The sequence below is a fragment of the Drosophila subobscura genome, chromosome O, assembly GCF_008121235.1.
Source record: "Drosophila subobscura isolate 14011-0131.10 chromosome O, UCBerk_Dsub_1.0, whole genome shotgun sequence".
In the NCBI taxonomy this organism is placed as follows: domain Eukaryota; kingdom Metazoa; phylum Arthropoda; class Insecta; order Diptera; family Drosophilidae; genus Drosophila; species Drosophila subobscura.
Window position 1 is genome coordinate 14390282 of NC_048533.1, and position 14330 is coordinate 14404611.

At 51.4% G+C, this 14330-nt stretch overlaps 3 protein-coding genes across 6 annotated transcripts; 2 read left to right on the plus strand and 1 right to left on the minus strand.

Annotated features, from left to right (window-relative positions):
- The first annotated feature begins 934 nt into the window (after window positions 1–934).
- On the plus strand, window positions 935–11381 carry LOC117897660. 4 transcript variants are annotated; one of them, XM_034806647.1, is made up of 16 exons: window positions 935–2134; window positions 2195–2278; window positions 2344–2534; window positions 2604–2765; window positions 2829–2974; window positions 3045–3627; window positions 3693–4487; window positions 4552–4578; window positions 5225–5305; window positions 5365–5501; window positions 5557–8163; window positions 8227–9087; window positions 9148–9404; window positions 9771–10067; window positions 10568–10766; window positions 10832–11381. In XM_034806647.1, the coding sequence occupies exons 1-16, from the start codon at window positions 1433–1435 to the stop codon at window positions 11191–11193; spliced, it is 7491 nt and encodes a 2496-aa protein (XP_034662538.1). In that variant the 5' UTR covers window positions 935–1432; the 3' UTR covers window positions 11194–11381. The 4 variants fall into 4 exon arrangements, with proteins under 4 accessions (XP_034662538.1, XP_034662535.1, XP_034662536.1 ...); XM_034806644.1 differs by having other exon boundaries at window positions 9148–10067; XM_034806645.1 differs by having other exon boundaries at window positions 8230–9087; window positions 9148–10067.
- Window positions 11382–11572: 191 nt separating this feature from the next.
- On the minus strand, window positions 11573–14281 carry LOC117897664 (protein MEMO1). The gene is made up of 6 exons (XM_034806662.1): window positions 14077–14281; window positions 12721–12802; window positions 12572–12640; window positions 12395–12507; window positions 12221–12332; window positions 11573–12054 (listed from the first exon to the last, which is right to left on the minus strand). The coding sequence occupies exons 1-6, from the start codon at window positions 14123–14125 to the stop codon at window positions 11592–11594; spliced, it is 888 nt and encodes a 295-aa protein (XP_034662553.1). The 5' UTR covers window positions 14126–14281; the 3' UTR covers window positions 11573–11591.
- On the plus strand, window positions 12890–13988 carry LOC117897665. Its single transcript, XM_034806663.1, has 2 exons — window positions 12890–13051; window positions 13112–13988. The coding sequence occupies exons 1-2, from the start codon at window positions 12972–12974 to the stop codon at window positions 13893–13895; spliced, it is 864 nt and encodes a 287-aa protein (XP_034662554.1). The 5' UTR covers window positions 12890–12971; the 3' UTR covers window positions 13896–13988.
- Window positions 14282–14330: the final 49 nt, after the last annotated feature.

The following is a 14330-nucleotide window of genomic DNA, read 5'->3' on the forward strand; positions in this document are numbered from 1 at the left end:
AGACAAGTCATTCTTAATGATCAAAAGCCCCTTCGAAATGGTGTGTGCAAATGCCGGTTCACGAGGCTCAAATTTTTAATTCGCGAGGGGTGAAGTGTGTTAAGCTAATTTTTCTCCTCAGTATATTTCCGGTATATTTGGAATATGAAACGGTATATTTCGATAAGAAGGTAATTCGGCGGTCACACTGCACACATTCACGAAAGTCAGGCAGAAGGGTACATTATATACTTTTGGGGATATTTTAACTACGAAAATTAGTTCAATGAGTCCCAACCACTTACGTTGAAGTCCATCATCACTTATGTATTTTACCATTGGCAACATAATTTGTATTGGCCAGCAGCATGCTGCGAATAGTGAGCAGCACTGTTCCCCAACATTTGGCACGGAATAGGCAACATTTAGTACCCCTGGAGGGATAAATATCCTCGAATTGATTGAATGTTGTATCTAAGATCGGTATATGGTACATATGTATATACATAGAATACACAAAAGCATGTCAGTCTAAGACAAGGTCATTGTTTATCTTTATATTTAATTAATTATAGCAAATTGGGTGCACAAGTGCCCATACTATACTGAACTATCGGTTGGCCAGCAACAAATTGTCAAATGACTTTACAATCCAATCCCACTTAATGCTATTTTTTGTTGTTGATATATTTAGTTCTAACCATATTTTGCAATCAATCCAATTAAGAAAAGTATTAAAAATCAGTTAATCTTTTAGAGAATTAAATGATTGCTTGAGTAAAATTAAACTTTTACAGTTGAGAGTCCTAACCAGCTGGTAATATTAAACAGAAGATCAAACTCGAGGAAAGTGAATTAAGATTTACGGTATATTTACAGGATATTTTGGAAACGAAAGGGTATATCTTGGTATATTTCCGAGGGTCTGTCGGCATATATTATCGACGATTCCGCGGTCACACTGCTAGGCAGAAAAATTGCAATTGCAGCAGCGAAACAAAACGAAAATCCCAAACAAATCCACTTGCAAACTAAATAGAAAATAAAACTGCAACGCAGTCAAACTACTTGGTAAACGGATGGAATTGTAATAAAGACACGCAACAGAGTATTGGCAAGGAAAGGCGCACTTATTGTCGCGCGCGTTGTGGGGGAAAAACGCGTTGCGTTCTTTTCCATTTTGTGTGTGTTACCTTACAGCACACACACGAACGAACGCGACCATACACACAACACACATCCGCGGCCACATACACACCAACGACCAGAGGCAAAGGCGACGAGTGAAAGTGGAAGTGCATCTATCTGTGATTTGATTTGTATAATAATGCGTCGCGCATACGCAAATTTCGGTTGCACCAAAGATTAACAAGTGATCCTTGGTACGGAGTGGTATTGGGGACTCGGACTCGAATTCGGTTTCCAAGTGTAACAACAAACGAAGTGAAATCGAATGGCCGAGCAAGTGGAAAATGCGTTGGCGTTGACGCACACCAAAGAAATGCTGCCCAAGTGTTCCGATTTGGAGGCGTCAGAGGAGGCGGCACTCAGCTCTGGCAGCGAAGAGGAGCCCCCAGACACCGGGGAGGCTATTAACGGTGAACTGGACGCTTCCTGCTACCATGTGAGCATGAAAATGTCCATCGATGCGGCCACACCGCGCCTATGTGGCGAGCTTTTTGTGCCGTTGAAATGTGATGCCCTGGCGGCTGCACTGCCTGTTGCCCTGGGCCCTGCCGCCGCCGCCGCTGTCGACGCTGATGCTGACGCCGACGCAGATGCAGCTGCTGGCGATGCCTCTGCCAGCACGCTTCCCCCCGCCCATGCTCACGCCAAAGTGGCTGCACAGCTGCCGTCGCCACCGCCCAACCAGGCGATGCCGGCACGGAGCGGCACGCCACCGTGCCAGCTGTTGGAGCGTCTCAATTTCCCAGAGGGCAACATTATCAACACGCTGCACACGATCCTGGCCCTGCCGCCATTCGATCCATATGCACCGCCACCCAAATCGGACGTTGTCTACAAGGATGTGGTGTCGTTGATGCAATGGAGCCTGCGCGATGATAACGCCATCGAGCTGGAGCTGAGTGACAAATTGTTGCACGAGTGCGAGCACAAGAGCAACGATCCCAACGAGGAAGCGCGCTCGTATTTGGTAAGAGCAGAGAAAGATCTCAACCCAAACAGTGTGTAATCCTGCTTCCCTGCTCTTTAGATGGCCATTGAGAACATGAGACTGTTCTCGGAGGATCCAAAGAATCCGCTGCGCGATGCCGATGGACAGCTGCGTGCAATTACGGTGCGTTTGCCCCCCACACAAGAGAGTGCCGTGCGCCAGTGCATAATAATCCTAATGGTTTTTAGCTTTATTTTCAGAATCTTGCCTTTATATTTGTGAAGCATCGCAAGGATGAGTTCTTCACATTCTGTTCCTGCAAGGAATGTCTCGAATATCGCGAAACCATTATGGCCATCATGATGGATCAATTTAAGGCTGCACACATGGTGGTTATGCTGCTAGATGTATTAATTAAGGCCTACAGCCCCATGTTGAAGTAAGCGGAAAAACAAACCAAAGCCAAAGCCAAACGAAACTTTTGTTTATTTCTTTTTGCTCTTCCTAGAAACGATGCTGCCTACAACAAGTTTGAGAAGCTGCTTGAATGCAATAAGGAAATATATTGGATTACCAGCGGCTATCTGTACGATAAGAATGCCGAATATCTTGATTTTATTGATGACACAGCGATCTCCGACAACATGATATTAGTGCTATTCAGCGCCATGTAAGTGAACGCCACCTGCCTCATTGTTTATTTGTCTCTGCTGACTGTCATTCGATGCTCTAGTCTGATGGCCAACAACCCGATGCTTTTGCTGCAAATACTCGCCTACAATGTGGAATGCATTGTGAAGGCATTCTCCGAGGGCATGATCGAGATTGCCCTAAATATACAGGAGAACGAAAAGATATCCGCCGAGAGGATGCTCACATGTAAGTGGGAAATTAACTAATTAATTGTTTAAACTATTAAATAAACACTCTCTCTATCCCACACCTGTAGATATACTTGATGGCTACTCTGACTTGAATTGCATCTCGCAGAAAATTTCGCTTAGTTTGTTTGCGTTCGAGAACGATTTCCTGCGCAAGTTTAAGCTGTCGTGGGTGCTGCTGTGCCAGCGCTTGTTTCAGCAGCATGTCTTTACGCCGCTGGGGGATACCATGCTGGCGTGCATTCTGTCGCTGAAGGAGGCCGCACCCTCGGGGCAGACGACGGCGCTGATCAAGCGCTATATGCTGTTCGATGAGCACATGCATTCGATTGAACGCCGCTGGACGGACATTTGGATCGAGCTTAACAAGTTTAACTTGTCGGACACGGAGCACGATCGTCGGATGGGCCTCTTGGATGTGTATAACATATTCGACAAGGTCGTACTCGATGCCACCTCCTTCTCCCTGCCCGACATAAGCGACGATGAGTTCATCGACTTTCAGCGCATTGTCGATCGTCAGCTGGCCTGGAAGAACATTATGGCCTTTACGAAATTGAAGTGGCCCGATGGCTTCTACGATCCACCCAACAAGCTCGTGCACGAGGATCTATGCAAGAAGTGTAATTCGCTGCTGGAACACCATCATGAGTACGATCTTTAGCCCTCTCACTTAATGTTTCCCCTATTAATGTTCATTTTTATCCTTGTGGCAGGAACTGCAAATGCATCACTTGCTCCATTGCCGGCACACCGCTGCGTCCGCGGCTGGCTGGCCATTGCGCCAAGTGCACGACGCTTGGGATTGTCGAAAAGGATCCAAAGCTGATGAAGTCCAAAATTCTCAGCACCTGCACCAGCGATGAGGCCAAGCACAATGCGGCAACGGCGGCGGCAGCCAGCACCAGTTTGGCAGCCCAGCAGCGCCGCTGCAACGAGCTCCCACCCGACACGGCTGTCGATGAGCAGCCCAGCGGCAGTGGCGCGGTATTCCGGCGGCAGTCGGAGACCGATGTGCTCCGCACCACATATCACATTGCATGGGCCGTGTTCCAGCATTTGACCACGCGCAAGCGCTATCGACACGAGGCCATCGAGTCTCAGTACTTTTGCGGCGAGAATTGTCGCGTCTCCGCCTGCCAATTGGCACGCAAAATTCTTGCCAATCAGCTGTCGCCGCCGCTGACAAAGTACTTGCTGCGCTGCTTTCAGCCGCTGTCGTTTACGCGCGAAGAGCTGCGCTCCACGCTGCCATCGCTGATGTTCTTCAATCGCAAGCTGGCGCCGAGTCCCGCCGAGCTGCAGGAGCTTAAGAACCAGCACTATGTGTACAAAACCTACTGGACCTTTGTCCTGTCCATCTATGCCAATTTCTTTGTCAAATTTAACTCGAACAGCACGGACTTTAAGCATCTGGAGCTGCTCAAGGGTGATCTACGGCTGCGCCTCAACAGTGTCGTGGGCGACAAGGACGATGGTCGGTTCGAGCAGTTTCTAGCACAGGTTATTGGGTAAGCTATCAGCTACCAAATATCAATGAACTCCTCTCTAAAATGTTTATATTTTTGCTTGCAGTTACTCTCCCTTCAAAATCACCGATGAGTAAGTTGTGAACATATTTTTTAACGCTGATTTAAAGGGTATATCGGGCAAGGGGAAGCAATCTTGTCCCCTGCTTGACTGCTTGAAGTCACAATCTCTCCTGGAACATGGCAGACGCCCCTTGTTGATGCTGTAGTTTACGGCCAAATGAGGATCAACGCCCAACCCTCTGTCACAATGTTTAGCTACGTGAAACATTCGGTTGCTGAGAGTCAAACCAGCGACGAAGGTTTAACTGCTACCAGGGGAATGTGTTCCCAATCCCAATGGGACGTTCGTTGGCAGCAATTAGAGCAGATTTTTCCATGCTATATGCAACCCAGAAGAAGTTATCAAAGTTCTTCTATCCCAAAAGAGCCAAATTAGACTCGTTTGCACAAGAGTGACTTTGCTGAATTAAAATTGAGAGACACTTAAGTTTCTCACAGACTTAAACTGACATTGGAGGCAAAGAGGGAGCACTGAACACTGCGATTGAACGAACAAAATCTTTAATTTGGTTAATTATATTGTTAGTACAAGTAAACATAGGGTGCTGCTGCTTAAGGTTCAACTGAAACACGTACTGATTCCACTTCAATTGACTTGAAATATTAGAATATTTGTAATAATCCTAAGCACTTATTGTTTTCGCTCCCATTTGCAGTTTCACACTGGGAGATGCCAACATAGAGAAGATGCAATTTGGCGTCGATCAACTGATGATGTTGCACGACTCACAGATAATGTAAGTGGCAACAAACGAGCGCTGAAGACACCGCCTAATCCTGCTTATTGTTCTTGCAGCAAACGCACCAAGCCGGACAGCACCACTGGCTTGGCCGCGTCCAAGTCCAAGACGAGTGACATGACCATGACGCAGCCGGGCGGACGTGCCAACGACGGAGCTGGCTCCAAGAAGAGCAAAGAGAAGATGCGCAAGTGTAAGTAGCTGTGGGATTTCGCACATGAAACCTTTAATCATTTGATGATCCTTAGGCTGTGCTGACTATGCGGACATTGGGGAGCCGTGCAAGGAGAATCACTCGAAGAAGCGCGTCAAGAAGGAGTGCAGTCATGCGCGCTACAACGAGACACGCGATCGCCTTCGCAAGAAGTTGTCGCAGATTGTCAACGATCGGAAGAGCAAGAATGCTCAAGAGGCGAGCTCACCGCCCACAGTTGCTGCTGCTGCTGCCGCTCCCGCTCCTCCTGCAGCCGCGCCAGCCAAGGCCAAGCCGAAGCCAGAGCCTGAGGCAGTCGCAGCCGCAGCAAACCCACCAAAACGCCCACCCAAAGCCGAGTCCGTGCAGAATCAACCGCCCACGCTGAAGGTGTGTGCCACAGCGCAGCTGCAGTCGAGTCTGTCTGCGCCAGCGGCAGCCCCGCCGCCAGCAGCCCTTAACGAGATGGGGGACGAGGGCAAGCGGAACAACGACAGTCTGCTGTGCCTGCACAGCCTCTGCAAGAGCATACCAGTGCAGCCGGATGCAGCCACAGTTGCGGATTGCAATGATGCGGATGCGGAGGATGATGATGAGGATGAGGGTGGAGTCGACGATGAGGAGAGCGTGGCTGTTGAGGGCGAAAGCAACAGCAATAGCAACAGCTATCCCGGCGACTACACCAAGGAGGAGATGATGCATGACTTTGCCGAGTTCCTGGGCAGCTACACGCGCGAGCAGGATCAGCAGCGTTGGATCAACGAAACGCTGAACTTCATCGAGGGCAAGTCACAGCAGCCGCAGACCATGAACCCCAAGAAGGCGGCCAAGAAGGCCAAGCAGAAGCAGCGCAGGGAGGAGGAGAAGCGCATCAAGGAGCTGGAGGATTTGCGCAGCCAGTTCCTGGGCATCTACTTCAAGGAGTTCGTGGACAAGTACGAGATGAAGGCTCTGACGGCTGCTGGCGGCCGAAAGCGCGAGAAGAAGCGCATCAGCGAGCTGGAGGCGAACATCAAGAATCTCCAGCGAGCCAAGGGCAAGGTGGAGACGGGCATTCTGGAGCTCATAGCCACCGTGAAGCAGGCCAATAGCGAGTTCAAGTTCTCCTATCTGCCCACAAAAGAGCAGCAGCTGGCCAAGCTGGATGAGATTGTCAAGGGGCGTTGCACGAGTGCCGCGGAGCCAGCACCAGCGGCGACCAACACGCTCCAGTATCCAGAATTTAGCGGCGCCTTCTTTCCGGGACAACAGAACACTCCGCCAGTCTGCTACTCTCCGCCCCAGCAGCAGCAACAGCAGCAGCAGCAGCAACTGTTCCATTCCATCACTGCCGATCCCTCGAAGCGCATTGTGACCATACGACGTGTTCAACTGCCCCATCCAGGGGCCGAGCAGCAGGTGACTGTCGTCGCCAAGGGCAGCTCTCCGCACGAGGACAAGCTGCTCTACACATTCGTCAACGGGCATATGGTGGCCTCGGCACATCCCGAGGCGGCAGCTGCAGCTGGTAGCTCGCAGCCGCCAGCGCCCAGTGTGCCGGAGAAGAGTGCCAAGGCCAAGAAGAAAGAGGCTAAGCGTGCAGCGGCAGCGGCTGCTGCTAACGCGGCTGCCACAGCTGCTGCAGCTGCCGCCACTGCTGCGGCCAATGCTGCCGCTGCCGCTGCTGCAGCCGCTGAACAGGAAGCCAAGAGTCAAAACGCCGCCAAGACCAGCAAAAAGCAACAGAAGAAAAAGGCTGTGGCTGCTGTTGTGGGTGCTTCGAGTTCTGTCTCCAACAACAGCTCCAAATCCCACACGCCCCAGAGCAGTGCCGTCAACACGCGCGAGAACTCCGTCTGCAGCGTGCCACCCAAGGCTGCAGCGAGCAAAAAGTCTGCCAAGACTGCGCCCGAGGTGAAACCCACCAAAGCGCGGCCACAGCCCACCGAGGCGAAGGCTACGCCCTTGCCAGAGCCCCCCAAAAGACAGAAGCGCGTCAAGCCCCGGCTGGAACAGGGACAGCTTGACAATAATCCATTCAAGTCGCTTCACATGCAGGACTCCTCGGAGGGAGAGTGTTCCACCAGCAGCGAGACGGAGGAGAGCCCCGTGCTGCCACCGCCAGCGCCGCCCAAGGCCGTGCCCAAAGTGTCAGCGCCTAAGCAGACGCCTGCTCCAGCTGTCGCTCCCTTGACCAGCAAGCCGAAAGCAGCTGCCACGCCTGCGCCTGATGCCGTCAAGCATGTGAAGCAGTCGGAGACTGTGCCACAAAAGTCACAGCAAACGCAGCCTTCCAAGCAGCCTACGCAGACGAGTGCTAGTACACGCAAGGGCGTTGCTGCCTCAAGCAAGACGGGGCAGCAGCCACAGCAGCAGCAGCAGCATCCTGCCAAGGGCCAGTCGCAGCGCAGCACAGAGCCTTCGAGAAAGCAAAAGGCGCAGGGACAGTCCGATCGTCAGCAGCAGCAGCCACACCAGCAGCAGCAGCAGCAGTCGCAGGCTCATCAGCAGCAGTCCACACGCGGTGGTCGTGGCAGCGGCAGATCAAAGCCACAGCAACAGCAACAGTTGCAGCAGCAGCAACACTCGGATTCCATTTCAAATGTGGGTGAAGCCAGTGCAGCGCCCAGCGGTGCAGCAAAGCGATCGCAACGCGGCAAGCGCGGACATCGCCAGAAGCAGGGTAAGTTTCGTACCCCACTCTTAGCAGCAGAACAAGTCTTTTAATTGCCTTTTTTTACTCTAGAAGATCTCTCTGGCATTCCACACAATATGGGCTATTTTAATCCCAACGAAGTTGCCATTCCACCGGCCATGTCCCATGCTCCAGGCAGTGCTGGCAGTGGCAGCTATGCGAGCACTTTGGCCCAGCAAATGCAGCACTTGCGCATCAGCAATCCCTCCTCCTCCGCCTCCACATCGAAGCAACAGCAGCAGTCGCCCAATTGCAGCATTATGGATCAGCTGAATCGCGGCGTACAGGTGGAGCATCTCTCTCTACCGCCGGGCATAACGCTGACCAAAGTGGATCCGGCCAAGAGTGAGCAGCTGCGCCAGAAGAGCGAGTCCATTCGCCTGCTGTCCAAGCCGTTGGTCGATCAGCCGCAACAGCAGCACCAGCACCAGCACCAGCTGCACCTTCAGCAGCATAACTTCCAACAGTCACAGCTCATGGCTGGCTACTATGGGGCGGCAGGTGCCTCTGGCATGGATCCCAATGCTGTCATCATGGTGGAGGCCAATCCACGTCCCAATCGTAATAGCCAAACATTTGTCGCCTCCAATGTGGCAGCGGCTGCCTCAGCGGCTAGTGTCAGTGGCAGCGGCAAATCCTCGCGTCGCCGTCGTCGCAACCGTGGCAAGTCCGGCGGTGGCAGTGCTGGTGGCGGAAACTCTGGCGGTGCCAATAAGCAGCGTAGTGGAGGGGAACACCAAAAGTCTGCCGCTGCAGCAGCAAATGCAGCGACCATCGAGGCCAGTGCGGCGGGTAACATTATCACGCTGCGTAATCCCATGTTCCATTCGGGCAACGGACCAGCAGCAGCAGCAGCGGTTGCCGGCGGTGGCAGCATGATGCCACCCAATCCGAATCCCATGCCAGCGCCTGGTAAGTGAAGCCCTCTGCCTTTTGTTGCTACAAAAATTTAAGATTTTCGCCCTTTTACAGCACGAAACTTTGGCGGTGGCTTGCCCGCCGCAGCCCCACCGATGGGTGGCATTGATCCACCTGCGGCGATTATTAAGAATGAGAACGGAATGTTCACCATACGCAATCCGGCGCTGCATCAGGCTGTCACCAATGGCCTGGCCATGGGCGGCTTCCGTCAGTTTAGCAGCAATGTCAGCTACTATACGCCACAGGAGGCGGCGGCTGAGGCAGCGCGTGCCACACAGCAGAAGCATCAGCAGCAACAGCAACAGCAGGCTGCAGCTTCCAGCCATAGCAGCAGCAGCAGCTCCTCTGTGGCAGCGGCATCCAGCGATTTCTCATACTTCTCGAGTGGTTCGGTTGGCAGCGGCAGTGCCAGTGGCGGCAGCAACGGCAACGGGACGCACAACAATATCAGTATTAGCTGTACAAACGTTCCCCTGGGCAGTGGCAGCGGCAGCAGTGGCTCCGCCAACAGCCCCGGACGACTGATGGGCGAGGCGGCGGTCATTGCACGGCCAAAGCAGTCGCAAAAGTGTCTATCGGCGATTGGCAGCGAGCTGAAGCAAAAGACCAAAGACAGCCACTCGACAGCGGCCGCACCGAGCCAATGGTCCACCTATGGTCAGCCGCAACAGCAGCCGGAGTATGGTCCAGCCGGCGTGGGACCAGGTGGTTCCGTCTTGCAGGAGAAATACCAGCAGTCGAGCTACTACAACGGCTTCGATGTCTTCTCCGCCAGCCCGTCCCAGGTGCCATGCGGCGGGCAGGGACAAGGCGACTGCCATATGCATCATAGCTGTGGCGACGACTCACCGCCGCCCACCATCACTGGTTTCAATTCCTACCTTGAGGGCATACCCAACACCGGCGTCATACGCTACGACGACGCTTCCTTCCTCAAGAACTTGATACCGGGACAGCATCTCAACAACGAGGTGTGTGCAGAGCAATGGTGGCCATCCTATGCCTCCTATTTGAACTACTTTCAGAATCAGCGTCAGCATCAGCGACATGAACATGAACATGGACAGAGGCCAGACCATGCACCCTTCAATCAATATTATGGGAGTCAGAATCAAGGACAGAATCAGGGTCAGGATCAGGATCAGGGTGCAAGCTTTAAAGATTACACCGCAAACGTGGCCGAGCAAATGAAAAAGAATATTTCATCATTTTGTTTTTCATACTTTTCGTCTTGATCGAAGCTTGAGGACATATTTAACGTTGTACAACACTACAACTTCAGCGAAAGAAAGAATATAAAATAAATATAACGGGCATTGTGGTTGCCTTATTCCATCGTTGCACATCCTAAATTTACTTCAGAATGCGTTAGAAAACATGCCAAATAATACGCCAGATAGCAGAGATCTAGCTTAAGTTTTTAGCTGTGCCAAGCTCTAAATCCAGTGAACATCTCTCTTCCTTTCCGCAGGTCTCGATACACAATATCTCGGAGTCGAACTTTACGCGCAACAACACATCGCCATCTCCGCATCGCGTGGAGATAACCAGTGTGTTTGGCAATCGTGTGCACTCCTCCAATGCCAATCCCTACGAGCAGCAGTCATCGCAAACGGGGGTCTCCTCCAGCGGCAGCTACTGCGATAGCGTAGGCGCTGACTACGGCAGTGGTGAGTGGGCAACAGAGAGAGCGAGAGAGAGATGAAAACCTAACCTCAATGTTTCCTTTTTGCAGATTCCCACCTGTTTGTGCAGAGCGGCATGATGCCACGACTGTCACAGGCGACGGCGGGTCCGGGACCGGATCCCTTTGTCTATGACTTTGAGCCGGCCAGTCAGCAGTCCAAGGCAGCCAGTGTGGCCAGCGATTTGAGTGAGTTTCTGCGCCGCAGTCCGCTGAGCCAGCGCACGTCGCCATACAGTCCCGACGAGAATGCGGCTGCACTGGAGACATTTGTCCAGAACATGAACGCCCTGCAGATAGCGAGCGATGCCGAGCAGTGCTCGCGTCTGAACGGAACTGGTGGCGGCCCCAATGATGCAACCGTGGCGGATGCAACAGCTGGAGGCGCAGCCGCCGCTGCCTCCTGGTGGTAAACACACACACACACACAATCCCGGAAGGAGCTGGCACACACACACACACATCCAAGCTGTAGCCACGCCCCATTACGCAGACATTTCATTGATAAGATAAACGAAAGAAACAAAAAAACAGGAAAAGGATCCAAGAAATGATTCAAAAAATGGCTTAAAAGTCAATTTCGATGTTTCAACAAAAAAGCAGAAAAAACACACAAAAAATAAAAGAAAATTTACTTAGATGGAACTCTTGATCTACGAGAAGATAAATATGTGATAATAATTGGTTTTTATTTTTAATTTTTAATATTTCTTTCTTTTTCGAAATTTTTGTTTTAAATTTTCTGCTAGTAATTGTTTAAAAATCTCTTAAATAGGGATAAGCTGCCAAAAATACTTTCAGGAGAGTTTATTCACATCTCAAAGACAAGCGAACCGGAGGCATAACTAACGCTAGAGTCTTCCATGTCCTGGCACTGGCTGCTCTGCGCATATTGCAGGAACTTGAAGCTCATCTTGTCGTAGCCCTGATCCTGCAGGGCCTTGACAGCGCCCAGCATCACACCAATGGGATGACGGCCGCATATCGTATTATTGTACTTTCTCAAGTACTCCGTGAACGCTGTGGGGCTGAGCGTCTCGATGAGATCCATGCCCTGCTTGTCCAGCTTCTCAATGGATTTGTGTATCTGACCGCAGGAGCGATCGTAGTATGTGTAGCTAAAGCGTTGGCCCCAATGGCAAAAGTCGGAGGATATCACAAAGAGGTTCGTTGGGTCCATAAAGTACGTGGACAACAGGCTGCCATACTGCGCCTCCTGCTCCGGATTCAATGAACCCACAAGTATGGGCACAATGGTGAACTGGTCCTTGTAGCTGCACAGAAAGAAGGGGAAATAAACGAATTTTTGGATGAGCAAACAAAGTGGCTGCAGGTACAGTCCAAGAAGTGGCACAAGCGACAACAAGCCGCAGCATGTTACGCGCGGACACCAGACAGAAACGCAGATTATTCTTAGAAGTCTACAATTGTTCAACTCACTCCTCCATGACCTTGGCTATGTACGGCAAATGCATCTCAATGGAGTGCTCATCCTCGTCCGTTTTCATGTCCATCCACGAGAACTGGCCCGTCTTCTCCAGCTCAGCGTTGACTACAAAATACAAAACGAAATGAGTAACGATTCCAGCAGCCAGCCAGCGCCGCAAAACTCACTCTGAGTATCAATTTTGAGATCGTAGAGTGGTGTCCTGTACTTTTTCGCCACGGACAAGGCACAACCGCGCAGGCGCACATGATGCGAGGGACCCAGAATGAAGATGCGTTTGCTGCAAGCAAAAAAACCAATTAAAGATGAGGATCCTACAGCTACGAATAAATCAGATGCCTTACACAACGACTGGGCTGATCTGGCGATAGGCAAAGGCTGAGCAGGCCCCACAGTAGGTATAGCCGGCATGTCTGCAATGGAAGTGAAGTGCCAAAAAAGTAGTCAAGTGGGTAAGTCCCTCCACCAAAAACACTTTCGATGTTCGACTCACGGTGCAATGATGGCACGGGCGGGACCATGCGAGAGCTCAGCGGCACCCAGCCAGCGATCCAATTGCCTGGAGAGCTCGGAACCTGCGAGAAAACAAATGAAATATTTTAGTCGTGAGTCTCTCAGTTGGCCAGGAGTTGCCTAGCAGCAAGTAAACAAAGTTCTATACTTTATGTTCAGTGCTGAAGCAGAGCTCATACAAGCAGCGCTTAAATATTTCCCTTAAATTTTAGTTAAAATTAATTTGACGGCATGGATATAGCAAAGGACAAGCAGAGCGATGAGCTACTCAAACGAATTCACAATGAATTGACGGCCATTCTGGCAGAAGAGTAAGTTGCCGCACCTTTCCCCCAGATACCTAAGCTCTAGCGACATTCTCCCTCTGGCAGAACAAAAGATCCAGAGCGAAAGTTGTCTTATGAAACACTTTTAAGGCCCAATCCGTTGCCCATCTTCGGAGCCGGCAAGCAGGCAAATGGGAAGCCAAAGAAGTCCGTGACATTCCCCAAACAGTCGGCACACAAACGAGTTGAGGGTACAAAAGCTGTAGAGCCACGTCTAGCTGGTGGTGATGGCCAGAAAAAGGAGTCTGAGCCAACGACATCATCCTCTGCTGCGTCGGAGAAGGCTGAGCTGGAGGGCGGCAAGTGGGATGTTCCACCCACGGATCGCACACTCCGAACCGAGTTCATGGACTCGTCCGCGGTCAAGAGCATCGACGGAGACCTGCAGAAGATGCAGGTGGAGCTGAAGCAGAGCTACGAGCTGTTCCAGGGCATAGGCGAGAAGTTGGAGTCGATCAACTTCAGCTGCCTCAAGAGCCGCATACGCGACCTGCACCTGAACAGCTCCACCAGCGAGGTGGGCAAGATGGCCACCGATGAGTTGCAGAAAACATTTGAGGCCCACTACGTGAAGAATAATCTGGACAAACTGACCGCAAACGTGAGCCAGGGCTTCCGCCGTCATCCCGGGGAGTTTGGCGACATTCCAGAGCTGAGTACGTTCTTCCAGGCCTGCACGCAGCTGGAGCACGGCTTGGATGCATTGAAGCAGCAGCGCCGGCGCAGCAATGAACTCGAGAAGCGCCTCTGCTGGGCCACAGAGATCGCCTACGATCGCATGGACGAGATACGCAATGCGGTTGGCAACAAGCCGGAATCCAATTTTTAAACTCCATTTTACTCAGTTGACGTTGGACAATGTTCCTTTTGGGGTCTTTATTTTATCAAATTAAAATAAAATTCTCACATACGTGTACACAAATATCTGTATGTGTGCAACATATGCGAGTCGAGATTCACACGCCCTCATACATATGTATATGTACATGCATGCATGTTCCGTCACTGACCTGCATCCGTGTACCAGCTGCCTGCGTGGGTTGCTCTTCTGGCTGACATTTCGGCAATGTTGTTCGAAGGAAAGGTTGCTTTAAATCAATTTCAGTAGTTTCCAATTTATCCAGTGCTCTCCTCTCGCCGTTCTTTGCCTTTCTTTGTGTTTTGCTTTGTTCCTCTTCTTTTCCTGCACCAACAAAATGACGATGTCATCGATGTATCGCTGCGGTGCATTCCACTTGCCGATACTTGCCGCTTGCTGCCAGCT

Bases quoted from the DNA above. Each gene is read 5' to 3' on its own strand.
- LOC117897665 (XM_034806663.1), top strand. From the start codon at position 12,972: ATGGATATAGCAAAGGACAAGCAGAGCGATGAGCTACTCAAACGAATT. The intron at 13,052-13,111 runs GTAAGTTGCCGC...TCCCTCTGGCAG, and splicing joins ACGGCCATTCTGGCAGAAGA to AACAAAAGATCCAGAGCGAA.
- LOC117897660 (XM_034806644.1), top strand. From the start codon at position 1,433: ATGGCCGAGCAAGTGGAAAATGCGTTGGCGTTGACGCACACCAAAGAA. The intron at 3,628-3,692 runs GTACGATCTTTA...TCCTTGTGGCAG, and splicing joins CTGCTGGAACACCATCATGA to GAACTGCAAATGCATCACTT. The intron at 5,502-5,556 runs GTAAGTAGCTGT...GATGATCCTTAG, and splicing joins CAAAGAGAAGATGCGCAAGT to GCTGTGCTGACTATGCGGAC.
- LOC117897664 (XM_034806662.1), bottom strand. From the start codon at position 14,125: ATGTCAGCCAGAAGAGCAACCCACGCAGGCAGCTGGTACACGGATGCA. The intron at 12,641-12,720 runs GTGAGTCGAACA...CTTCCATTGCAG, and splicing joins GCCCGTGCCATCATTGCACC to ACATGCCGGCTATACCTACT. The intron at 12,333-12,394 runs GTGAGTTTTGCG...TGTATTTTGTAG, and splicing joins TCTCAAAATTGATACTCAGA to TCAACGCTGAGCTGGAGAAG.